At 45.0% G+C, this 27,074-nt stretch overlaps 1 protein-coding gene across 4 annotated transcripts; it reads left to right on the top strand.

Annotated features, from left to right (window-relative positions):
- The first annotated feature begins 237 nt into the window (after positions 1-237).
- Positions 238-26,378, top strand: ZNFX1 (zinc finger NFX1-type containing 1). 4 transcript variants are annotated; one of them, XM_068525263.1, is made up of 15 exons: positions 238-398; positions 1,713-1,831; positions 2,417-2,530; positions 7,461-9,269; positions 11,951-12,082; positions 13,544-13,692; positions 14,277-14,426; positions 15,740-15,854; positions 16,934-17,184; positions 18,650-18,789; positions 19,802-19,956; positions 20,335-20,480; positions 21,692-21,802; positions 22,151-22,246; positions 22,860-26,378. In XM_068525263.1, the coding sequence occupies exons 3-15, from the start codon at positions 2,470-2,472 to the stop codon at positions 25,299-25,301; spliced, it is 5,757 nt and encodes a 1,918-aa protein (XP_068381364.1). In that variant the 5' UTR covers positions 238-398; positions 1,713-1,831; positions 2,417-2,469; the 3' UTR covers positions 25,302-26,378. The 4 variants fall into 4 exon arrangements, with proteins under 4 accessions (XP_068381364.1, XP_068381365.1, XP_068381363.1 ...); XM_068525264.1 differs by having other exon boundaries at positions 1,713-1,803; XM_068525262.1 differs by having other exon boundaries at positions 1,713-1,799.
- The last annotated feature ends 696 nt before the right edge of the window (positions 26,379-27,074 follow it).

A 27,074-nucleotide genomic window follows, 5' to 3' on the forward strand; every position in this document is an offset into this window, starting at 1 on the left:
GCCGTTAAGCCGCCCCCCGCAGTCCCCTCCCCTCAGCGGCGCCGGCCCGAGCCCGCCTGCCCCGCCGCCGCCGCCGCAGGGAGCTGAGGTGACACCCGCGAGTCCGCCCGCCGCCGCCGCGGGGAGCTGAGGCGACGCCCGCGAGTCCGCCCGCCCCTGCCGGCGGCCTAAGGGCGGGGGCGCCGGCTGCGCCTGGGCCGGGCGCCCTCGCTCGCCGCCCCAGGCCCCCTCCTGCTCCCCTCCCTCCTCCTCCGGGCCGGCCCCTCGCCCCGCCCAGTGTCTGAGGGGAAAGGAAACCGAAAGCACGCTGCGCCGGGCGGGGCCGCTGACCTGCCTGGGCCAGAGTCCGAGCACCAGGCGGCGGCGGCGGCGGCAGAGAGAGGACGCGCCGGAGCCCGGTGAGCGACCCCCGCTCCGCGCCCCGGTCACGCATCTGCTCCCGCCCGCCGCGACCCCCGGCGCCCGCGCCGCCCTCCACTGCCACTTCTGCCCCGACGCCCGCCTCAGCGCCCCCGCCACCTCCTCAGCCCCCCGCGCCCCCATCACCCGCTTCAGCACCCGTCTCCGCCTCAGTACCCGTCACCTTCTCAGCGCCCCCATCACCCACCTGAGTCCCTGGCCCCTCTCCTCAGCGCCCCTCTTAGCCCCCCAGCGCCTCCATCACCACCTCCGCCTCATCACCCAGCTCTCCTCTGTCCCCCCATCTCCGCCCTCATTTTCTGCCACAGCTCCCCCTTCATCTTCCAGCGTCCTCACCTCCCATCATCACCTCATTCATCCCCATCCTCTACAACCACCCTCCGCACCTAGACTCCCCATTTCCAGGCCCTCATCACTTTAGCAAACAGCCTCCAAGTGAGCTCCGCCCCAGCCTCTCCTTGAGGCCCCCAAACCTCTTCCACTGCCCCCCCCCCACCTCCCCAGCGGCTCCCCGCTTCAGCTTTGCCCTGGCACCTTCACGGCCGCACACAGCCCTGGCTCTCCCTTGACCCTGTAGTATCTCCATCAGGACCTGCTGGGCGCCTGGGTGCCAGGGACTCCCCCATGCTTTCTCATACTCTCTCAGGACCCTGGAGACTTCCCCCTGAAACCCAGCTCTAACCTCTTTCATCCCATCCTGGTAATTAATTTTCCTCTCTAATTTAACCACTACGCCAGCTTGACCATCACTGATTTTCTTCATCCTGCCCTTTTAGGCCTTGATTCCCAAAGAAACCCACTCTATTCTGCTTTTGTGGTAGCATTTCCTGTTCCTCTCTGCTCCTCCCTTTCCTTGCCTTTCTTTTTTCTTTTCTTCTGTTTCTTTTATCCCAGAAAATTTGTGAGTTTCTATTCAACAAGAGGAAGAAGGAATTTTCCTCTGAGCATTTTTTTCTAATTAAACAAACAAACAAAAAATCCTCTACATATTGAACCTGTGCCATGAGAGCTGGGTTTGATAAGATGAGGGATGAGATTCACCAAAAATATTCCCAGCAGGAAGGAAAGGGACTCCTTTCTCTGATGAGGGTAAAAGCTACTCCTCATGTAATGCCAGATCTAGTCACAGTTTCCAACTGTGAATGTTTTAAAACTCAGTGAAAGGGACAGTCGAAAAAGTCCCTTTGCTGAGGACTCTCAGTTAGCCACTCTTTCCCTAGCCCCAGCCCACATGATGTGTATGAGTAGGATGGAGAAGTTTCCTTAAAAGGGGCTTCCTCTTCCTCTTACAGGACTACTGTCGAAAACCATCAAGATAGAAGAAAGAGGAGAAGGAAAGAACTGCAGATTTCTAGCTGGTCCTGAGGAAACAGCATCCTGTAGGTGCTAAGCCTCCTGGTTACTGAAACATGTAATTTCTTTCTCTTGATTCAGTAGAGCGGAGGGCTTAATCAGTTTGGCTGTGTTCCAAAGAGTAGTGTAGGGATAACTGCTCTCTAATTATTTATGTGCTATAGAGGACTGTAAGCTATAGAGTATTAAATAGTATAAATGCTGGATGGAATGGTAAATACATGGTCTGGGGGTTAATAAAAATGTACTTCTTTCTGTCCTGGCAACAATATTTGTTTGCTTTATAGGAGAGGAAGATGAAACCTAGCAACTGATTAAGTATCTTGGCTAAAGGCATAAACCAAACAGGAGTTTTGAATGAGAATTGATGACACTCCCTTAACCCCAAGAAAGTACAAGGATAAAGGGAAGGGGGAATTTGATCCTTTGAAATTTGATCCTAAATTGTAAATTTAGTGTTTTGTATCATAATTGGGCATTCACAGAGTTGAACACTTGTGCACATGATTAAAATCTATGTTTGACTCTTAATTAACGAATCATTAAGATGTAGAGGTAGAAAGGATTAGCTTGATACTTTTTGGGTTTTTTTCCTGCTGGATGCTGTATTTCAAAAGGCACTGATAACTGTCAACCTGTGCAGACTTCCAGACACTGAAAGCAACGTGAACGTGGAGGAAATCAGGTGACTCAGAAATGGAGGACCGAAGACCTTGTCCGGAGGCCAGGCCCAGGAATCCTCATATTAACCACAGAGGTGAGCGAGGGTTTCTACCTTCAGATGGTCCCAGACTGATGATGGTTCCACTTACTATTTTTTGACTTTACAAGATGGTCCAAAAGCAATATGCATTCAGTAGAAACCATACTTCAGATTTTGAATTTTGAACTTTTCCTGGGCTAGCGATATGTGTGTGGTAAGATACTCTCTTGTGATGTTGGGCAGCGGCAGTGAGCCACAGCTCCCGGTCAGCCACTCTGTCCCAAAGGTAAACAACTAATACACTTACAACCATTCTGTACCCAGACAACTGTCCTGTGCTTTCAGTACATTATTCAGTAAATTACATGAGATATTCAACACTTTGTTATAAAATAAGCTTTGTGTTAGATGAGTTTGCGCAGCGGTAGGCTAATGTAAGTGTTCTGAGCACATGTTAAGGTAGGCTTGGCTAAGCTATGATGTTTGATAGATTAGGTGTATTAAATGCTTTTTCGACTTAATGTTTTCAACCTACAGTGGTTTTATCGGGAAGTAACCCAGTTGTAAGTTAAAGAAAATCTGTAATGGGAAGGAAATTGAGTTCCTTATGAATGAGCAGGCCCACCAAAATAGACTGCATCTCTCAAGTAAAGAATGGTTTATTCCTGGGAATTCCCAGATGGCCCAGTGGTTAGGACTCCATGCTTTCGCTGCCATGGCCCAGGTTCAGTCCCTGGTTGGGGAACTAAGGTCCTGCATGCCACACAGCATGGCCAAAAAAAAAAAAAGAATGGTTTATTCCCTAGCTACAACATGAATGACTCTGAGATTAGACAACCGTCCCCTTTCCTTAAGAGAGCTTCTAAATGGGTGCAGTTCACTTTAGCAAAGGTAGTGTTGAGGTGTCAGAAATGGAAATAACTGTTTTTTGGGTTTTTTTAATATTTATTTATTTGGCTGCGCCAGGTCTTAGTTGCAGCATGTGGGATCTCGTTCCCTGACCAGGATCGAACCTGGGCCCCCTGCATTGGGAGCGCAGAGTCTTAGCCACTGGACCACCAGGGAAGTCCTTGGAAGTAACTGGTTTAGAGCAGCATTATCCAGTAGAAACATAATGCAAGCCAAAAACTTAATTTTTAATTTTCTAGTAGCATCATTAAAAACAAAAACAGGCAAGACGGGAATAAAGACACAGACCTACTAGAGAATGGACTTGAGGATATGGGGAGGGGGTGGGGTGAGATGTGACAGGGTAAGAGAGTGTCATGGACATATATACACTACCAAATGTAAAATAGATAACTAGTGGGAAGCAGCCGCATAGCACAAGGAGATCAGCTCGGTGCTTTGTGACCACCTAGAGGGGTGGGATGGGGAGGGTGGGAGGGAGGGAGATGCAAGAGGGAAGAGAAATGGGAACATATTGTATATGTATAACTGATTCACTTTGTTATAAAGCAGAAGCTAACACACCATTGTAAGGCAATTATACTTCAATAAAGATGTTTAAAAAAACAAAAACAAAAAACAAAAACAGGTGACATGCATTTTAAAAACTTAATACTAATTTAATAAAATTTGGTATTTGTCTTATTTAAGCCAGTATATCCAAATAATATCATTTTATTATAATTGAATATATTTTACTATTATAGTACTTTTCTTGGAGTTTTTTTTCTTTCCAGTTTTATTGAAATATAATTGACATACAGCACTGTGTAAGTTTAAGGTATACAGCATAAATGATTTGACTTACATGTACCATGAAATGATTACTGAAATAAGTTTAGTGAACATCTGTCATCTCATATAGATACAAAATTAAAGAAATAGAAAAAAATTTTTTCCTTGATGAGTATTCTTAGGATTTACTCTCTTAACAACTTTCCTATATAATATATAATGGTGTTAATTACATTTATCATGTTGTACCTTATATCCCTAGTACTTATCTATCTTATAACTGGAAGTTTGTACCTTTTGACTCCTTCATCCATTTCCCCCTCCCCCAACTCCTTGCCTCTGGAAACCACGAATCTGATCTCTTTTTCTATGACTTTGTTTTTGAAGTATAATTGACCTACAACATTATGTTAGTTCCTGTTACACAATATAATGATTCAGTATTTCTATATATTTCAAAATAATCACAATAAGTCTAGTTACACAATCTGTTACCATACAAAGATATAACATAATTATTGATTATATGCCCCACACTGTACATTTCATACCCATGACGCATTTATTTTGCAACTGTAAGTTTGTACCTCTTAATTTGCCTCACCTATTTATCTTCTCCCCCTACCTCCCTCCCCTCTGGTAACCACCTATTTATTTCTGTATCTATAACTCTGTTTCTGTTTTTTTGTGTTTGTTCATTTCTTTGGTTTTTTAGATTCCACATATAAGTAAAATCATACAGTATTTGTCTTTCTCTGTCTTATTTAGCATAATACCCTCTAGGTCCATCCATGTTGTTGCAGATGGTAAGATTTCATTCTTTTATGGATGAGTAGTGTTCCATTTTTTATACATATGTATATACGTATGTGTATATACATGTGTGTGTGTGTGTGTGTACACCCCACATCATCTTTATTCATTCATCTGTTGATGGGCACTTAGGCTGCTTCTGTATTTTGGCTATTGTAAATAATGCCGCAATGAACATAGGGGTGCACATACCTTTTCTAATTAGTGTTCATAGTACTTTTTTTTTTAATTTTTTTTAAAATTTATTTAATTAATTTATTTTTGGCTGCATTGGGTTTTCATTGCTGTGCACGGGCTTTCTCTAGTTGCAGCGAGTAGGGGCTACTGTTCGTTGTGACACGCGGGTTTCTCATTGCGGTGGCTTCTCTTGTTGCGGAGCACGGGCTCTAGGCGCGCGGGCTTCAGTAGTTGTGGCACACGGGCTCAGTAGTTGTGGCTCGCGGGCTCTAGAGCGCAGGCTCAGGGGTTGTGGTGCACGGGCTTAGTTGCTCTGCTACATGTGGGATCTTCCCGGACCAGGGCATGAACCTGTGTCCCCTGCATTGGCAGGCGGATTCTTAACCACTGCACCACCAGGGAAGCCCCATAGTACTTTAATAATTTTAATATTTGTATTGACTCCCCCCAAATATTCAAATATTATCATTTTAAGATGTTACCAATATAAAAAATTTTAATGAGGTATTTAACATTTTTTGCTGTTAAGCCTTTAAAATTCCATGTGTCATTTTACACGTCTTAATTCAGACTAGTCACATTTAAGATGCTTAATAACTACACATAGCTAGTCGCCGTGTATTTGATAGTACATGTCTAGAGTCCTAGGCACCAAAGCAAAGTTAGTTCCGAAAGCATCACTCTACTGTAGTGATTATTCTGTTTGCTCAGAACTTTCTAAAACGAAACTAAACTGAATGGATTCTTGCCTTTCCCTAAGTTTGCAACATGTCTTCTGAGTTTCAGTCATGGAACGAATGAGGAAGAACTGTAGAACTTTATTTTATGAGCTATGTGAATGTTGAAAGGATGAGAAATGATACAATTTTCCATTCTTCCAAAACACTGAGTCTTCGAATCAGATCAGATTATTAAAAGTAGCACTTTCTTATGATATCTTGGGAGTTTGAAAAGTAAATATAAAAGTAACAATTATAAAAATTTAAAGTTCAGTATTACAGTATTTATATTTTACCAAATTTTCCTTTATCTTGTCACATTAAAATTTTCTCTACAACGTACAAAACAAGGAAACATGTACATTAGTGGATTTAGGATCTGACGGCGTGAAATGGTACAATCATCTTGAATATGATGTGCATTTGAAACTTTCATAACATTTGTTATCATCCAATCATGGCGTACAGTCTTTTTGTTTATTTGTTTTTAAAATCTCCAAGTCATTCTGCTAAGTTGGGTCAGCTCTAGAATCAGTTTTAGAGAAAAGGAAAGTGAAAGAAGAAGGGCTTGGGTATGTTGGCCAGGGTCACTTATGAAATGTGTGGCAGATCAAGGAAGGCAAATTCAGCTTCAGCCACAGGATGATGTTAGCTTTTCTGTGTGTGCTGGGTATGTCTCCTCCCTCTCCCCACACCTCCTTGTGTGAGGGTTGGTAATAGATAAGTACTATGTCGATGAACTCGTGCTGCAGAAAGGAGGAAAAGTTAATTTTCATTTTTCAGTTTCCTGAATCAAAGTTTGAGTTTCATTTCTCAGTTTTCTGAAATAGAACTTGAGTTTTATGTTTCAGTTTCCTTCACAATCTATTATTTGGCTCAAAAACATCTTGGTAAGGGAAGCCCTATCTTCCCCTTTGCCGTCTGATGCTGAGGAAAGTTCAAAAAGCATTTCCCTTTATGGTTTTATCCCATTTGACGTCTCTGTTGCCTATGACCTAATTGTTTACAGGCAGAACCAATGGCCCTAGAAATCAATAGGGTATTCCCAATAAAAAATTATTAGTATTTCTGCTAGTAATTAACATTAATGAGAGCTTTTTATGTGTCAGGTAGTATACTAAGCATTTTATAAACATTTACTCTTTACCATCAGCAACCCAGATGGTGAAGCTTAGAGAAATTATGCAACTTAGCCAAGGTTATACAGTAAGGAAGTACCTAGACCAAGGTTTGAACCAGGTCTGTTTAGCTGTGAAACTCATGCTCTCACTGTTGTTTGGTACTGGCAAGAGACTGAAAGCAATGAGATGACCTTTTTGAGCCTCTGAAATAATCCCAGCTTGTGAGGATTAAATGAGTAGTTATCCTCTATCATGTATTAGGCACTCAACAAATGTTTATTTTTTCTTTGCACCCTTTGAAAAAACAATATTTTCATATTATATACAACAACCATTGTAAACTATTTTATTTATCACGACTTGGTCGGAAACCTTTTTTCTCTCCAAATAAAACCTAAGCTCCTTAGTTGTTTTGGAAAATGAAAGTATGTTCATATCTTTGTGCTTACCCAAAATTCCCATTGTGTTTAGGGCCTGTGGATGGAGAATTACCACAAAGAGCTAGAAATCAGGCCAATAATCCACCAGCCAGTGCTCTCAGAGGAGGATCCAACCAGCCCGGAAGGCATCCTAGGGCCAACAACCATCCTGTTCCTCATCGGCAAAGAGAAGAGAGGTTTGGGGCTATTGGCAGGAACCCACATCAGGGAAGGAGGAACCAGGAGGGGCATGCCAATGATGAACCTAGAGGCCAAAGACATGGTCAGGAAAATGACACCAGGCGGAGAAATGGCAACCAGGAGGGAAGGAACCGCAGACCACCACGATCCGATGAAAACTTTCAGCAGTGGCGGAACCCCCACCAAAAGCCTGCAGAACAGCCACAGCAGGTGAAGAAACTGGGCTACAAGTTCCTAGAAAGTCTTCTGCAGAAAGATCCCTCTGAGGTGGTCATCACACTTGCCACAAGTTTAGGACTGAAGGAGCTCTTGTCTCATTCTTTTATGAAGTCCAGCTTCCTTGAGCTCATCTGTCAAGTTCTTCGGAAGGCTTGCAGTTCCAAAATGGACCGCCACAGCGTTCTCCATGTTCTGGGCATATTGAAGAATTCCAAATTCCTCAAAGTCTGCTTGCCAGCTTATGTGGTAGGGATGATCACTGAATCCACCCCCCATGTTCGAAACCAGTATCCAGAACACATTAGCAACATCATCTCCCTCCTTCAGGACCTTGTAAGTGTCTTCCCTGCCAGCTCTGTGCAGGAAACTTCCATGCTTATTTCTCTCCTGCCAGCTTCTCTTAATGCTTTGAGAGCCTCTGGTGTTGACATAGAAGAAGAGACAGAGAAGAACCTGGAAAAGGTCCAGACCATCATCGAACATCTGCAGGAAAAGAGACGAGAGGGCACTTTAAGAGTGGACACCTACACTCTTGTGCAGCCTGAGGCAGAAGACCATGTTGAGAGCTACCGGACCATGCCCATTTACCCCACTTACAATGAAGTGCACTTGGACGAGAGGCCATTCCTTCGCCCCAACATCATTTCTGGAAAATACGACAGCACTGCTGTCTATCTGGATACCCACTTCCGACTTCTGCGAGAAGATTTTGTCAGACCCCTGCGAGAGGGCATTTTGGAACTTCTCCAAAGCTTTGAAGACCAAGGCCTGAGGAAGAGAAAGTTTGATGACATCCGAATCTACTTTGATACCAGGATTATCACCCCCGTGTGTTCGTCAACAGGCATTGTCTACAAGGTGCAATTTGACACAAAACCACTGAAGTTTGTTCGCTGGCAGAACTCCAAGCGATTGCTCTATGGGTCCTTGGTGTGCATGTCCAAGGACAACTTTGAGACATTTCTTTTTGCCACTGTGTCTAATCGGGAGCAGGAAGATCTCTGCCGAGGAATTGTCCAGCTCTGTTTCAATGAGCAGAGCCAACAGCTGCTAGCAGATGTCCAGCCCTCTGACTCTTTCCTCATGGTGGAGACAACCGCATACTTTGAGGCCTATAGGCACGTCCTAGAAGGACTCCAGGAAGTCCAAGAGGAAGACGTCCCCTTCCAGAGGAACATCGTGGAGTGTGACTCTTATGTGAAGGAGCCAAGGTACTTGCTAATGGGGGGCAGATATGATTTCACTCCCTTAATAAAGAATCCCTCGGCCACTGGAGAATCTCTGAGGAATACTGAGGGCTTGAGACATGACAGAGTTAATGTCTTAGACCCCAGCCAGTGGCCCTCAAAAGAAACCCTGAAGCTGGATGACTCCCAGATGGAAGCCTTGCAGTTTGCTCTCACAAGAGAACTGGCTATTATTCAAGGACCTCCTGGAACAGGTAAGAGGAAATTTTTCAGAGCACATGACATCTGCCCTATGAGATAGGCAAGGGAGGCTTGACTCTAGGTTTATGGAATGTCTCAGTTTAAAACATTCCCCTGAAATGGGCATTGAACTTGTTTAAAAAGCAGCTTCTCATAGTGATTTTCCAGTGATTTTCCAGCATTGGTATGCGTAGTAAGACTGCTGAGGAGTCAGACTTAGGGAGATGCATTACTTCTGCTTCGTCGCAGGCTATATTAATTTGCTTGATCTTATATAAATTTAAGTTAAATAATATCAAGTATATAATAGCACTGGACACCAAATACTGCTGTATATGATTTGCATATGTTAACTCATTGCAACTCTGTGAGGTAGAAACCATTCCATTTTACAGATGAAAAAAACTAAGGCAAGGAGAGGTTGAATAATATGTTGAAGCTCACACAGATGACAAGTGACAGACCTAAGACTAGAACTCAGGCAGTCTAGAAGCCGGCTCCTGGCTTCTCTATCTACCACACTGAACTTGCTTCTCTTGGAAATATACCTCCCTACATCCTCCTCCCCATGTGCCACTCTCTAATCCTCCTCTGAGATGATAGCTACTATTAGCAGTTTGACATGTGTCTTTTGAGATGTTTTCCAAAGTTAAAACTGATATATCTTTGTGTCTTTATGTGTATTTATATGTTTACATAGCACACTTTTCCTATGTTTTAAATAACAAAAACAAGATTATGCTCTATAGATTGGCCTACAATTTATATATATGTATATAACAACATGTTAGGGATATTTTTACATTCTTTACACTACAGTCACATTTAGAAATATACCTCACTCTTTTTTTACCATGCCTGGTAAAAAACCCACACACACACACCCACACAGAGCTACTAAGAAACAGCCTACCTGTGAGTTTGAGAGGGATGTGACAAAGGGGGTCATTTTTGAGGTGGAAATCCGGAAAAGTATCCATTCTACGGGGAAGGAAGCAGTAGGAGAGAATGGGGTAAATATTGAATTATAAAGATTTTCTTTCCTCTGGAGGACTCCTTAGCCATCTAGTCCTCCAAATTAGAAACCTAGGAGTTATCCTTTTCTGTTCCCCACCCCAGCCAAACCATTAGCAAGTTCCAATCAAGTTTACCTCTGAAACTTCTCCACAGTCTGCCTACTTATCTCAACTGCTGGAGCCAGGCCTTGTCCTCACTCACTGGAAGATGTCAGGAACCTCCCAAGCAGTCCATCCCTATTCCCCCTTGCCCGCTCTTACTCAGTTATCACTTTCCCAGGGAAGCCTCTTCTAATCTCATTGAGTAGGCCAGAATCCCAATTATTTGTTTTCTTGGTACCATGTATTTCTCATTTCCCACATTTGTGATTTTTACATTTGTTTGTGTGATGAATTATCTTTCTCTTCTGCAAGTCTGTCAGGTCCAGGAAGATAAGAACCATGGCTGTTTTGCTCACCATTGTATTTCTTGCACCTAACCCAGTGTCTAACACCTGTTTGGCACTCAATACATATTACATATTATTTGAAGAAAAAAAAGGAAGTAAGAAATTGTTATTTATCTATACTGAAAAGTATTCAGCTGTACTGAAATTTTTTATTTTCTTGTATTGCTCACTCAACACTGAGTATTTTTTAGGACAGTGGCTACCTTCTCAGCTTGACGCAACGTAAGAATTTAGCTGTTTGTAAACAATTAATTATTGGCCATTTACTAATGAGCCCATAACTCTAACTCCAATGTTGATTTCTGTGAGTTTTTCACTCCTATCACAAAGGCAAGTCTACTGTGGTATAGTAAAAGCATTTCTAGGGCTTCCCTGGTGGCACAGTGGTTAAGAATCCACCTGCCAATGCAGGGGACACAGGTTCGAGCCCTGGTCCGGGAAGATCCCGCATGCCGCGGAGCAGGTAAGCCCGTGCGCCACAACTACTGAACCTGTGCTCTAGAGCCCGCCAGCCACAACTACTGAGCCCACGTGACACAACTACTGAAGCCCGCGTGCCTAGAGCCCGTGCTCTGCAACAAGAGAGGCCCTACAATAAGAAGCCCACGCACCACAACAAAGAGCGACCCCCGCTCACCGCAACTAGAGAAAGCCCGCATGCAGCAGCGAAGACCCAACACAGCCAAAAATAAATATATAAAATAAATAAATTTATTTTAAAAAGAAAAGCATTTCTAAATAATTTGCCATATGAGATTGGAAACAATGTATACGTCCATCAACAGAAAACTGGCTAAAAAAAATGCCTTACAGCCCTGAAAAACAAAAAGAGGATTCTTTCTATGTACTGATAGAGAACTACCTCCAAGATATATTAAGTGAAAAAAGCAAGATGTAGAACAGTGAAAATAGTCTGCTACTGTTTGTATTTTAAAAAGGAAGGGGGAAGGCTAGAAAAAGACTGTATATTCGTTTTTGTTTGTGCATAGAATGACTACCTCTGGAAAGTTACGCAAGAAACTAGTAACACTGGGTGCTTCCAAGAGGAACTAGGTGGCTGGGGACAGAAGAGTGAGGAGGACATAATACACCCATTTGCGCTTCTAGGATTTTAAACCATCTCAATATATTACCTTAAATTTTTAAATAATAATAATAATTTGCTGTATGTAATTACTCCTTTTAGAAAGTCTCTAAGTTTTTTAACTCTCCTTTTTCCTTGTTTTTTAGGCAAAACCTATGTGGGTCTAAAAATTGTTCAGGCCCTTCTAACCAACGAGGCTGTTTGGCAAATTAGCCTCCAGAAGTTCCCCATCTTGGTTGTGTGTTACACTAATCATGCTTTGGACCAGTTTCTGGAAGGTAATATCTGTAGGCAAAATTGTTCTCTGTTGGGAGTTCCCTGGTGGCTTAGTGGTTAGGATTCTGGGCTTTCACTGCTGTGGCCCGGGTTCAATCCCTGGTCAGGGAACTGCGATCCTGCAAGCTGTGCGGTGTGGCCAAAAAAAAAAAAGTTCTCTATTAAGACATTTGTAGTTGAACCGTCAGCACGTTAAGTAGCTTTCTATTGCTCTTTGGATAAAGTCCACAACCTGAAAGGCTGTGTGTGGTTTGCTCCAGCCTAATTCTGAACCTCATCTCCTGCCTCTTCCCTTGTTCTCTCTAACTCCAGCAACCCTGACTGTCTACAGTTTCTTGACTTCCTCCAGCTTCTCCCTTGGCCCATGCTGTTCCCTCTGCCTAGCATGTACTTTTTCTTTCTCCTGCTGTCTCCATCTTGATGCATCCAGCCTGGATGGCTCCAGGTGATTCCTCAGGTCTCACTTCATGTGGACTTGCCCTCTTGGCCCCAGACAAGGTTAAGACTCCTTTTGTATTTTTTTCTTCAAATACTTAATTAGCATATATGTACCAATTTATTTGTATGTGTCTCTACCCTAGACTATAAACACTAAGTGGATTGGTCCTGTTTCTTGCTGTATTCACAGATCCTGGCACATACTAGACACTCAAACAATACTAATTGCATAAATGAATGAATAAGTATTTGTTTTTCCTTTGGAAAATAATGCTTAGACTATTATTTTCCACTCTTTCATATCCTCCTTTCACCTAGATTAAATCTTCCATATTCCTAGAGTATCAGTTTAAATTAGATCCTCAAAAATTAGATCTCTACCCCACCCAAACTAGTTAAGGTACCCTGTTATACACTTTTAGCATGTATTTATAGTATTAAGTTTTATTATGATAAAATGTTTAATATGTATCTTCTCTGGTAGACTGTGAGACATGAAAACAAATGAGGAACTGAGCCTGTGTTTTGACCACTGTATCTTCAGAAACTAACACATGCCTGGCACATAATAAGCAATCAGTAAATATCTGTAGAGTGAATAATAGAGAACATTTACTAATGCTTACTTTGGGCCAGGCCCTCCCTAGGAGCTATAAGGATACTCTCATTTATCCAGACTATAGCCCTATAAGGAAGGTATTAGTGTCTTCAAATCACAGACAAAGAAACTGAGGCTCAACTTAAGTAACCTGCCCCAGGTTACATAGCAGTAAGTGGTACAGATGAGACTTGTGTCCCCAAGTGTCTGATTCTAAAGCCTGTGCTCTTAAGCACCACACTTTACTGCTCTGCAGGTCACATCATCTCTGGGGCCTTCTTGTTCACTGGTGGGGTAGGTTCCCTGTAAGTACCAGTTTGTACCCTAAGGGACCAGCTGCAACAACATCCCAGACATATACAGCTCTCACCTGAGAGAATCCAGCATAGCTCCTCTTAACTGTGCCATGCTCTGCTTTGCTCCACAGGCATCTACAAGTGTCAAAAGACCAGCATTGTGCGGGTAGGTGGAAGGAGCAACAGTGAAATCCTGAAGCAGTTCACCCTGAGGGAGCTGAGGAACAAGCGGGAATTCCGCCGCAACCTCCCCATGCACCTCCGAAGGGCCTACATGAGTGTAAGTCCCAGCTTTGGAGATCTGAGGTAGCTCAAGGGAGAACTAACCAAGATAGCAGTGGCTTTCTGGGTAGGCAGTCCAGGGGAGATAGGGAGGCTCCACAAAGCTGTGAAGGACCCTGGTTCCTTCCAGCATTCCATTCGGGTAATCCTACGGTGTGATCTTTGCCCTCATAATCCAAGATGGGGAAAGGACAGAAAAGGGCACACCACCCCTCCCAGCCCCTGCCAGGGCCTTAAAGCTACTTCCCCAAAACCACCCATAGCACTTTTACTTACAGCCTGTTGACCAGGTAAGTATCATCTTCTAGCTGGACAGCATTGTGCCCAACCAAAACTTTGAGTTCTTATTACTAAGGAAAAAAGAGAGAAGTCTCTACCACAGTATATTTGGCCTGTTTTTCTGTTGTATTATTTGTTTCCTTTTCTTACTAGTTGGTAGGAGGTTTTTAGACATTTTAGATATTAATCCTTTGGTTTTAAGACTGGCTGTTCCTGTGTTAGCTTTGTTTTCCCTCAAGGCAGAGACTGAGTTTGGGGCATGATGATACTTCTTCATCATTTCTTTCCCTCTGTTCTTGATAGATCATGACACAAATGAAAGAGTCAGAGCAAGAGCTGCATGAAGGGGCCCAGACTCTGGAGTGCACCATGCGTGGCGTACTACGGGAACAGCATCTGGAGAAGTACATCTCCCTCCAGCACTGGAAAAGCCTGATGAATGGACCGATACAGGTAGGGGCCATCTTGTGGGGCACAAGCATCTCTCTTGTCCCCATATTTGGCAGCACAAGTAGCAGTCCAAAGTATTAGCTATAATCTGCTAAGATGCTGCTGTGATGTGAAAAGTTCCTTTTCGTGAGAAAAAGGCAGCTGAATATACTAGTCAGAAACAAGACTCTGGAGCCAGTCTGCTGGATGTGAATACTGATTTTGCTCTAGGCAAGTTACTTAATTTTCTTGTTCCTGTTTCCTCTTTTATAAAGTGGGGATAGGGACTTCCCTGGAGGTCCAGTGGTTAAGACTCCAAGCTTCCACTGCAGGGGACACGGGTTCGATCCCTGGTCGGGGAACTAAGATCCTGCAAGCCGTGAGGCGTGGCAAAAAAAAAAAAAAGTGCGGATAATAACATTAAGTTGAACCACGTGAAATTGCCAATATTTTTAAATTTAACTTGCAAAAATGGCAGTTTCTTACAGATCAACTTAATTCTTATAGGATTGTTATTGAATAAACAAGTCAATATTTGTAAACCTCGATTTAATAAGTGTGCTCTAAGTGCTTGTTAAATTAAACAAAATCATAACGAGGCAACCTAGCACATATAGAGGGCCTGGGACTTGACAGACTGGTCACACAGACTTGTGACTTGAGCCGGTGTGATCCTCAGGTCCCTCAGCAGTCAAGCAGGAATAATAATAATGCCTGCCTTCAAAGGATATTATAAGAAGTATCTGATACTATCTGTGTATTGTTTTTTTTTCTTTGTTGGCTGTACTGTGCGGCATGTGGGGATCTTAGTTCCCCAACCAGGGATCAAACCCGTGCCCCCTGAAGTGGAAGCACAGAGTCTAAACCACTGGACCACCAGGGAAGTCCCTGACATGATCTCTGTAAAGTGGTTGGCCAGGAATCCAGTGAGATGGTAGCTCTACTATCAATGGGTTGGTGATTTCCAGGGTTTCAAGCCCAAAAGCCTAAAAGGATCAGTCAGAGTCCTATAAAGGACTGAAGCAGGCTAGATGTGAGGTGTTGGGAAGTAGCAAGGACTGAGGCAAATTGGAAAAGGGGTGGCAGCAGCCCACTTGAGCCATTTGTTGCCATTTAGGAATGCAGGCTCATTGCTCCCATAGCTCCTGATTTTTTCAAAAGAGGCAGGAAATTTTTGTTTTTAAATCTATGCAAGTCATATTAAATGATCCAGTTGCCCAAACGTTGCACTTTTAAGAGAATTTTAAGGGAATTACCTCTTGATCCTTTGAGAAGACCTTTCCTTTCCTTCATGCTAGTTGTCATAGAATTCTCATGACTAATAATTCTTTCCTCAGGATAGCGAATGGGTTTGCTTCCAGGGCTGGAAGCGTTCCATGATGCTGGAGTGGCTGGGTCTGGGTGTTGGTTCTTTCACCCAAAGTGTTGCTCCAGCAGGACCTGAAAATACAGGTAAGAGGTGCATGTCTACCTAGAATCACATCTTAAGGTGGAATATGGTAAAGACTAGAAGAGCAGGACTTAAAAGTAATGCCCAGAGTTTATAAAGAGCTATTATAATCAGTCAGAAAAAGACAAATAATAGCTTAATAGGAAAACAGATAAAAGACTTTTAATAAGCACATCACAAAATAAATCCTCATGGTCAATAAACATGAAAAGTGCTCATTAGAAACGAGAGGAATTAAAACTACAGTGATATACTATTACACACCTACTAGATTGGCAAAAATTAAAATGTTTGATATAATCCCACATTGAAAGAATGTGGAGCAGTGGGAACTCTGATATGAGGCTAATGGTGATATTAATTGGCAAAACCACTTTATGATAATAGGAAAGCAGAAGGAACTCAAATATCCATCCACATTTGTACACCAGATGGATAATTTACAATCTATTCAGATAATGGATACAACTGTGAAAAGGATTGAATTACAGCATATACAGCAATACGTGTGACTCTCAAAAACATGCTGAATGAAAAAAGCAAGTTATAGGAAAATATTGATATGTACAGTATGATTTCATTTATATAGAGGTCAGAAAAGTCAAAACTAGATGATGTGTTGTTGTTTGAAGATATATATACATTATGTATGTGGTACAGTTAAAAGGGAGGAATGACTAATATAGAATTCAGGTTAGTAGAGCCCACAAGGGTCTTCAAAGAAATTGGTAACTTTCTGCTTCTTAAGTTGGGTGGAAGGTACTTGGATGTTCATTTTATATATTTTTATAATCCTTTATGTTGCACATTTACGTTGTATACTTTCCTTTGTATATGTATTTGACATAAGTAAAACCTTCCTTAAAAAGGCAAACATTCATGTGATTTTTTAAATGTAACAAAAATGTATGCAAGGAAACCTAAGTCTCTCTCCCCTCTCATTCCTCCCATTTCCCTACTCAGAGGTAACCACTTAAACCCCTTAAGAATGTCTTCATGCATCTAAGCTCTTATAGGTACCCTTTTTCGTCCTTTGACTTCAAGAGTCTCCATCCCTATCCTGCCTGCTTTCCTCTTTTAGCCCAGGCAGAAGGGGACGAGGAGGAGGAAGAAGGGGAAGAGGAGGGTTCGCTGATTGAGATCGCAGAGGAGGCTGAACTGATTCAAGCAGACCGGATGATTGAGGAGGAAGAGGTGGTGAGGCCCCGGCGACGGAAGAAGGAAGAGAATGGGGCAGTACAGGAGTTGGCTAAAGTGCTTCTGGCCATGAGGCTAGACAACTATGGCCCCGGGACAGCAGCCGGGCAGGAGCAGGCTGCAGGAGAGTGGGAGGTAAACTCACTTCCTCGTAGCCCCTGAAAGTCCTGACAGAGTGGGAAAGGGGAGTTCAGTAATTACTGCCAGGTGGGTGTGGGTAACTCTCCTGAAACAGGCCTGAGAGCATCTGTTCTGACCAGAACCGCAGCCCCAGATTTTCACTCACTTCTGTTGCACTGTATTCACTTCATCCTCATAGTTAGCTTAATTTACCCTTTTACAACCTAATCCTAGTATAAGATAGGTCCAGTTTCCAAGAGTATAAAACTTATGGCCTTTTAGAGGGGCCCTGGCAAGAAATGCTAACTTAGACAGGAAGCAGGTAGCCAAGTGCTGCTCTTGAACTTTTAGAGTAGCGCAGCACATGTGAGTCAGATCAAACACTTATGGTCTCAGTGCTTGGTGCTTTCATGAATATTCTCTTTTCAACTACAAACAAGTCTGTGCATTAAGATTTTAGAGGATTCAAGTAAAGCAGAATGAAGTAAGCTATGTAGACTGGATGGAATATTCATCCTTCAATCACTCTGAAATTTGATATTTCTCTTAGAGCCAGAATAGTATAAATGCTCAGACTTTCTGTCTGCTCCTTCCTTTGGTAGAACCCAGTGGTCCTCAGAATTTACCGTGTCTTACTCTGACAATAGAGCACTGAACCCCACTGATGATTTAAGGGACTTCCAAGGGCAGCTTTGAATGCAGCTTTCTCCAGTCTGCTGGCTTTGAATCTGATCTCCTAGTTCAGTTCAACATCACTATGTGAGGGACAGAATCATGAGCCCAATACTTGGAAGCACGGATTGGGCATCTCTGCCATGTGGCCTGCGGAGGAGTTGAATTGTTTGGTTTTGAAGCGGAGGGGGGTCCATAGTATTGTGACATCTATCTGGCATGCCAGTCCTTCTGAAGACTCATGGAGAGCCAGGGGGGAGCACTTTCTCCAAAATGGTGCCTTCTACCCACTTGTTAAAGGTACTATCTTGATATAACGGCATTAAGACCATCTTAGCAGGACCTGTATGGCATTTAACAAGAGAGACGCACCTCCACTACTGTCATGACAAATGTTTTAGGAATGAGAAGCAGACTGTGGTCAAAGATGTTCAGTAATAACTAGTGCCAGCACTCTGCTAAAGTGCTTTACATGTATTTACTCCTTCAGTCAATCCAGCAACTCTGTGAAGAGGTAGTATTATTATTCCCATTTTATAGAAGGGGATGCTTAGGCACATAGAGGTTCAGGTTCAGTAACTTACTCTAGGTCCCGCAACAAATAAGAGGTAGATGGGACTTTGAACCCAGACAAACTGGCTCCAGAGCCATCGTTTAGCAATGAAATATCTGTTGGGAGAGTGTGAGACACTTAGAGAAGTTCATCAGAGATGACAGCTCCTTTTTTAAATGTGCTCTGGCCCCCACCTCGGGCTTAGAACCAGGCCCACCTCTACTCAGTGACTCTGACTGGTATTGATATCTGCAGACCCAGCGCAGCCAGAAAAAGAAAATGAAGAGGAAAGTGAAGGTTGAGCTTCGCAAGCTGAACACCATGACTGAGGCTGAGGCCAGTGAAATCCAGGATGTTTGGCAGCTGGACCTGAATTCTCGCTGGCAGCTTTATAGGTACTGTGCCCATCCACCCCCCACCTACCCCCAGCCCCAGCCAGCCCATGTAATTTCCCCAGGGGGTTCCTTTCCTGTTCCTAGAATATAAGCCCTTCAGATCTTCAACATTAGTGTTAACCGACGATTGATTGAGCACCCCACTGAGCTGAGTGCTAGATGCAGCCATGGGATAGAATAGACATGCTTGGTTCTACCCTCACGGGGTTTAGAGGCTATCCAGAAAGACAAATCAGTTAGTTCCACAAATAAAAAGTTACAAATAGGCATCAACACCAAGGAAGAAAAGAGCAAGGAGTGCTAAGAATATTAACATGGGAGCTGAGCTGATCTGAGATATCCAGGAAAGTGACATGGGAGGCAAGATCGGGAAGATGAGTAGGCATTAATAAGGCCAGTTGGGAAGGGGGAGCAGATGAGCTTGCAGGGACCACATGGGTAAAGGCCTCGAGGTGGGAGGGAGCATGTTTGAGAAATTGAAAGAAGGCAGCCAGCATGGCTGTGGCTCAGACAAATGGAAAGTGAGGTCAGAGAGGTGGGCAGGGGCCAGACTATGCAGGGCCTCTTAGGGCTGAAGAGTACCACTGGAAGGTTTTACAGCAGAGTGGTGACATGATCTGTTTTACTTGTGGAGAGTTACAAGTAATTCTCCACAATTACAAGTAATGTGAGGGGAGGAGTGGGGACTTGGGCAGGAATGGAGTAGGGACAGTTTGTGAGAAATTCTTCTTGAAGCTTTTAAAGTCCCTTGCTCTTGTCCAGGAATTAACCTCTGTTCTTTATCCCCCTCCTTCCTTAGCTCCTGACCACTTACATACATCTCCCTGCACATCATTTTGTTGGCCATTTTGGACTCTTGGGTCCCTGCACATCTGGGTCTCTCCTTTCTCTGTGGCTTGTAACTTCCTCTAGGGTGTAGGTTCCACTTCATGCACAGGGAACACTGAAGGGGGTTCCTCCACCTTCTCAAAAAGCACATGGCTTCCTCTCCCTGGTTCTTCACATTCTCCAGGCTGTGGCTACAGATGTACCAGGCTGACACCCGCCAAAAGATCCTCAGCTATGAACGTCAGTACCGCACGTCAGCAGAGAGAATGGCTGAGCTGAGACTCCAGGAAGACCTGCACATCCTGAAAGATGCCCAAGTTGTAGGAATGACAACAACAGGTAAGAAAGCATAGAGTTCACTACTGATGCCAAATGCCTATCAGATTATCTAGGACAGGTAAAGAGAAACTTCTTTAGTAGGTTAGAGGAAAATACCATGAAAAGCTATTGAAAGCAAGCTGTGTTTAGGGTTCTCTTGGTGAAATTCACCCACTTGCTTCTACTGCATTTAGAACCTCAACAGCGACAACATGGGGATGGTGCTCTGGAGACCACCCAGCAGCACTCATTCTCATCCAGTGGTCACCGTGGCCCTGGGTCAATGTGAGGACTTGGTTGTAACAGACCCAGGCTCAGGGGTCACCAATCCAAAAGCCCAGTGGCACAGCGAGTCCAGTACATCCGCTCAGAGAAGTCTCTTTGTTCTCTTGACTCGAGGTGCTGCCAAGTACCGCCAGATCCTGCAGAAGGTGGAGCCTCGGATCGTCATCGTGGAAGAGGCTGCTGAAGTCCTTGAGGCCCACACCATTGCCACCCTGAGCAAAGCTTGCCAGCACCTCATTCTGATTGGGGACCACCAGCAGGTAGACCAGGGGCCCCTGGAAGATGTGTTGGCTCTCTGCAGGAGTGGAATCAGGAATCAGACAGGAAGACTCTGGTCTCTGCTTTACCAGTCCTCAAGCTTATTAGTGGCTTTCTGTGATACCTCTTTTCCTCACCTCCCATGTTCAATCTAAGAGCAGGTGCTCTTAGATTTGGGGCATGTTTTAGAGGTAGCGTTATCCATTTCATCTGTTCCCTTTGCTACTTTTTAATCTACCGTGGCCTTTTAAGTGGACTGTTAGAACAGCATGTTCCCCATCACACTGCTTCCATTTTTGCCACCCTCTAATCCATTCTTCATAAAGGAGCCAAAGTGAATCTTTTCAAAAAAGTAAATCAGGTCATGTTACTCCCCAGCTTAAAACCCTCCAGTGGTTTCCCATTGCACTTAAAATAAAAATCAAGCTTCTGGGGCTTCCCTGGTGGCGCAGTGGTTAAGAATCTGCCTGCCAATGTGGGGGACACAGGTTCGAGCCCTAGGTCCGGGAAGATCTCACATGCCGCGGAGCAACTAAGCCCATGCGCCACAACTACTGAGCCTGTGCTCTAGAGCCCGTGAGCCACAACTACTGAGCCTGCGCCCTGCAACTACTGAAGCCCATGTGCCTAGAGCCCATGCTCCGCAACAAGAGAAGCCACCACAATGAGAAGCCCGCGCACCGCAACGAAGGGTAGCCCCGCTCGCCGTAACTAGAGAAAGCCCGTGCACAGCAACGAAGAAGACCCAGCGCAGCCAAAAATAAATAAATAATAAATAAATTTAAAAAAAAAAATCAAGTTTCTTAAAGTGGCCTACAAAGGCCAGTATTCTCAGGGTTCAGCCTGCTTCTCTGACCTCACGTCATACCACCATCTATCTCATTTCCTCACTGTGTTCCCACCCTCTGTTCTTTCTGCTCCCTCTTATGGCTTGCTCTTTGAATGACTGGTGACTTCCTCCGTGCTGGTGTCAACTCAGATGTCACTGTTCAGAGAGGCCTATGTAAAAAACCTCCACCCCTGGGCATTCTGTCACATCACCCTTATTTCTTGGCTTCATGGCCTTTGTCACTCTTTGTCCTTAGCCTGTTAACACCTAAAGCAGTGCCTGGAACACAGAAGCCCCTTGAAAAACATTTGATAGGTGGGTAGGTGGATGGATGGTTAAAATACATTTTCAGTGGAGAATCCTCAGACGTGTTTCTCTTCTCAGCTGCGCCCCAGTGCCAATGTGTATGATCTGGCCAAGAATTTCAACCTTGAGGTGTCCCTCTTTGAACGGCTGGTGAAAGTAAACATTCCCTTTGTCCGTCTGAATTACCAGGTGAGAAGCTAGACCTTTGTTACTACCAAATGTCCAGGAGAAGGCTCCTGGGAGCCTGCCAAATGCCAACAAGAAAGCTTGGCATTTTTATTTCATTAAAATAATGCTAGTTTAGTAATGAAATGACTCTGTCAGATTTGTTCTGTTTTTTTGTTTTAAAATACCACAAGTTCAGCCTGTGTTGAATTTGTGTCAGATGAAGGAGCTGTTTTATATTCTGCTCTTTTCTCCCTATTATTCTTTTCAAATGTTACCTCCCCAGATTTTCCACTAGCAACTTAAGTCTTTAGAAAACTGTCCATTTTATTCTCTGCCCATGTTTTTAATGACATACATGTCTTGTTTCAGCACCGCATGTGCCCTGAAATTGCCCGGCTTTTGACACCCCACGTTTACCAGGATCTGGAGAACCATCCCTCTGTTCTCAAATACGAGAAGATTAAGGTGAATCTGCCCTACCTGATCTTTCTCTGATGCTGTCAGCAACCTAGGAGGTTATATTTTCCTCAGGACAAAAAAGGGCCTTCAGAAGGGAATACAGCCAGCTTTTTAAAAAGCTACCTATTGGGAATTCTCTGGTCGTCCAGTGGTTAGGACTTGGTGCTTTCACTGCCAGGGCCCGGATTCGATCCCTGGTTGGGAACTAAGATCCCCCAAGCCATGCGATGTGGCCAAAAACAAAAAACAGTAAAAAGCTAGTTATTAAGAAGAGGAATAGTATAGAAGTTGAGAATACAAACCTGGGTTTTTGAATCCCAGCTCTGCCATTTAGTAGCTGTGTAACCTCTAGCAAATTATATACCAATTCTGAGGGTCAGGGCCTTCTTTTGTACATGAGAATAATGGTTGCTGCCTCATCATATTATTGTATTGAAGGAGATAAGGTATATAAAGCATTCAGCACAGTGGACTGCTCGTAAGTTAAAGATTATGGTACAGAGTATACAGAAGCCTTCTAAGGTCCCTCCCTGGAACAGGGTCAGTGGCCAACGCACATGAAGATAGAAAAAACTACCATGAGTGAACCTTCTAACGTGTCTCTCCTTTTTCTTTCCAGGGGGTCTCTTCCAACCTTTTCTTTGTAGAACACAGCTTTCCTGAACAGGAAATCCAAGAAGGCAAAAGCCACCAGAACCAGCACGAGGCTCGCTTTGTGGTGGAGCTGTGCAAGTACTTCCTGTGCCAGGAATACCTGCCCTCCCAGATCACCATCCTCACCACCTATACCGGGCAGCTCTTCTGCCTGCGCAAACTCATGCCTGCCAAGACGTTTGCTGGTGTCAGGGTCCATGTGGTGGACAAATACCAAGGGGAGGAGAATGACATCGTCCTCCTCTCACTAGTGCGCAGCAACCAGGAAGGCAAGGTGGGTTTTCTGCAGATACCCAACCGCATCTGCGTGGCCTTGTCCCGTGCCAAGAAGGGAATGTATTGCATTGGAAACATGCAGATGCTGGCCAAGGTGCCCTTGTGGAGCAAGATCATCCATATCCTTCGAGAGAACAATCAAATAGGCTGCGCCCTCCAGCTGTGCTGCCAGAACCACCCCGTTACCCACACTCTAGTATCCAAAGCTTCTGACTTCCAGGAAGTGCCCGAAGGAGGCTGCAGCCTACCCTGTGAGTTCCGGCTGGGCTGCGGGCACGTCTGCACCCGTGCCTGCCACCCCTATGACTCCTTGCACGAGGAGTTCCAGTGCATGAAGCCATGCCAGAAGGTGATCTGCCAAGATGGGCATCGGTGCCCCCTTGTTTGCTTCCAGGAGTGTCAGCCTTGTCAGGTGAAGGTGCCCAAAGTCGTTCTCCGGTGCGGCCATGAACAAATGGTCCCTTGTTCCACGCCTGAGTCAGATTTCTGCTGCCAAGAGCCTTGCCCCAAGGTTCTGAAATGTGGGCACAGGTGCAGCCACCCATGTGGTGAAGACTGTGTGCGGTTGTGTTCAGAAAAGGTCACCGTGAAACTCAAGTGTGGGCACAGCCAGAAGGTGAAGTGTGGCCATGTGGAGGACCTCAGGTATGACCTGCCAGTCGAATGCGCCACCAGGTGTGGCACCATCTTGGACTGCGGGCATCCATGTCCCGGCTCCTGCCACAGCTGCTTCAAAGGGCGCTTCCATGAGCGCTGTCAAGAGCCCTGCAATCGCCTGCTCATCTGTTCACACAAGTGTCAGGAGCCGTGCATTGGCGAGTGCCCACCCTGCCAGCGGACCTGTCAGAACCGCTGCGTCCACAGCCAGTGCAAGAAGAAGTGTGGGGAACTGTGCAGTCCCTGCGTGGAACCCTGTGACTGGCGCTGCCAGCACTACCAGTGCACCAAACTCTGCTCTGAGCCCTGTGACCGACCCCCATGCTACGTGCCTTGTACTAAGCTGCTGGCTTGCGGCCACCCCTGCATTGGTCTGTGTGGGGAACCATGCCCCAAGAAGTGCCGTGTTTGCCACCAGGAAGAAGTCACCCAAATCTTCTTTGGCTTTGAGGATGAGCCAGATGCCCGCTTTGTACAGCTGGAAGACTGCAGCCACATCTTTGAGGTGCAAGCCCTGGACCGCTACATGAATGAGCAGAAGGATGACGAAGTTGCCATCAAGTTGAAGGTCTGCCCTATCTGCCAGGTGCCCATCCGCAAAAATCTGAGGTACGGAACCAGCATCAAACAGCGGCTGGAAGAGATTGAAGTTGTCAAGGAAAAGATCTTGGGCTCAGCAGGGGAAATTGCAGTCAGCCAGGAACAACTTAAGGCCCTACTGGAGAGGAAGAATCTCCTCTACCAGCTGCTCCCTGAAGACTTCCTGATGTTGAAAGAGAAGCTGGCCCAGAAAAATCTGTCAGTGAAGGACCTGGGCCTTGTTGAGAATTACATCAGCTTCTATGACCACCTGGCTGGCCTATATGATTCCCTGAAAAAAGTGCCTGTCTTAGAGCAAAAGAAAGTGAGGACTCGATTAGACCAGGTCCATGAGTGGCTGGCCAGGAAGCGTTTGAGCTTCACCAGCCAGGAATTGGATGACCTCCAAAGTGAAATCCAGAGGCTCACATACCTGGTGAACCTGCTGACCCGCTGCAAGATAGCAGAGGGGAAGGTGAGAGGCAGCGTAGCAGAAGAGGTCTCCAGAGTCCAGAAGATCCTCGAGGGGACGTGTAAGTTCACCCGCGAGGATGAACAGCTTGTGCAGAGAAAGATGGAGGCTCTGAAAGCCACCCTTCCCTGCTCTGGCCTGGGCATCTCAGAGGAAGAACGAGTGCAGATCGTCAAAGCCATGGGTTACCCTCGTGGCCACTGGTTCAAGTGCCCCAATGGCCACATCTATGTGATTAGCGATTGTGGGGGAGCCATGCAGAGGGGCACGTGTCCTGACTGTAAGGAGGTGATTGGAGGCATAAACCATACTCTGGAAAGAAGCAATCAGCTTGCTTCTGAGATGGATGGGGCCCAGCACCCTGCCTGGTCTGACACGGCCAACAACCTGATGAACTTTGAGGAGATCCAGAGGATGATGTAGGAAGATGACATACCGCTGCCTTTTGCCCCGGTCACCACATGGCTGGGGCCAGCTCCCCCATGAAAGAACCGAAGTTTGTTTTTTATTACTGTTCTTTTAGTCTTAGCACCTATTTAAGGATCCACTTTTAGGGCTTGCCCACATTCGTTTCTAGATTTACCCCTGCTCTAGAGTAAGCACTTTACCTCCAGGACTGAGAGCGAAGTTAACAGGTCTCTCCTCTTCTCTCTTCTGCAAGTTAGTGGACAGACTGCCTGGAGCACGTTTGGGGCTTCCACCTAGGGCTACCTAGTAGTATCTCTGGGTCCTGACTCAGTCAGATGTTTTTTTCCGCAGTGCTCCAGAGGCAGATAGGAGCTCGGTGAAGCAGACTCATTCTAAATTGCCAGGACCTAACTTGCAGACTCACTTCCACTCTAATAAACAGAGGCCCAGAGGAGTTGTTTATGAACTGCTTATCCTTCCAAGGAGCACAAGAATTCCTCCTACCCTCCTCCTTGGGCACCCTCATTCCAGGAGACGGAGGCACGTGATAAGACAAAGACTTCACTGACTAATCCTGACGTTACATATTCACTGAGAGTGGGGGAAAGTGTGATAGACCACAGCTGGGGGCTTATGCAGCAGACCCAGGCCAACCAAGGAGTGATCCCTGTACCCTTCCTTGTGATTTGCACTTTGGGATGGTTGAGGTTTCTTTCCCTGCAGTAGGAGAGGCTCAGTAGCCGTGCTGGTTCCCCAGGGCCCTGAAAGGACTAAACTCTCATTTGGTACCAGCAGCGCCTATCCAAAGTGTGACCCTTTTGTCCCAACACCCTCTATTGCAGCTTTTGCCTGGGCAGGGTTAGCATGCCAGCAGCTTCTGTAGGTCCCAGGTCCATACCAGAAGCCAGCCCCCAGGCCCGCTGCCTGCATACATATTCCCTCAGTCCAGTGTTCCCTAGAACTGACACTTAGGCATCTCAGGTCTTTCTAATGTTGGCGAGAAAACATCCCTTTGCTATGTATACATTTCCTTTTTTGTCTTTACTATGCACTTTAGCCTATAAAGCCAATTAATAAAACCGATTTAGAAAATCAGTGGTCTGTGTTTGTCCTCAACTGTTAAAAGCAGCTCAAGCAGCTTGAGACAGTGAGGATGGGAATGGAGGCAGTGCCTACGAGGAGGCCATACTTCTGTGTCTGTGGTATGGGGTTTTTCTTTTGGCTGGTAAGTCATTTTTACTCTTTGTGAAAAGAAAACTCTTCAACCTGTACCAAAAGGTATACTTGAAGTTTCCTTCCCCAGAGGCACTCCTATTAACAGCTTCATGAGTCCTCCCAGAGAAAATCGATCAATCTGTGCATATGCAATATCTAACCCTTAAAAGAGTACGTAGTTCTGCACTTGGCCTAATGCTCTAGCTTGGGGATCTTTCTGTAAGCACGTAAAAACGGTGAGTCTGGGACTGCCCTGGCGGTCCAGTGGTTAAGACTCCGTGCTTCCACTCCATGGGGCACGGGTTCAATCCCTGGTCTCCATCTTGTGTGTGTGCCATTATTTACTGAACTGGAACCCTCTGTTGGCAACTTTTAGGTAAGCCTAAATGAATAGCATTAAACATACTCTTAATCTGGAGGGTATGTGCTACTGGATAATAATTTTTGAGCTGGAGGTAAAAGGTCTGTGTACTGCTTGAAATGATATATGACATAAACTACAATCACAAGTTTCCCAAGGAGTGTCCTCTGGCTTTCAATCTAATTGTCAAAGGGACTTGTGATTCAGAAAAG

Source organism: Eschrichtius robustus, chromosome 16 (genome assembly GCF_028021215.1).
Source record: "Eschrichtius robustus isolate mEscRob2 chromosome 16, mEscRob2.pri, whole genome shotgun sequence".
NCBI classification, from domain to species: Eukaryota; Metazoa; Chordata; class Mammalia; order Artiodactyla; family Eschrichtiidae; genus Eschrichtius; species Eschrichtius robustus.

What these genes read in the sequence shown, in the direction of transcription:
- ZNFX1 (XM_068525263.1), top strand. Translation starts at nt 2,470, where the DNA reads ATGGAGGACCGAAGACCTTGTCCGGAGGCCAGGCCCAGGAATCCTCAT. An exon ending in AGGCTGCAGGAGAGTGGGAG is followed by an intron (nt 17,185 to 18,649) that starts GTAAACTCACTT and finishes TGATATCTGCAG; the next exon opens with ACCCAGCGCAGCCAGAAAAA. An exon ending in TGTAGGAATGACAACAACAG is followed by an intron (nt 19,957 to 20,334) that starts GTAAGAAAGCAT and finishes TCTTGACTCGAG; the next exon opens with GTGCTGCCAAGTACCGCCAG.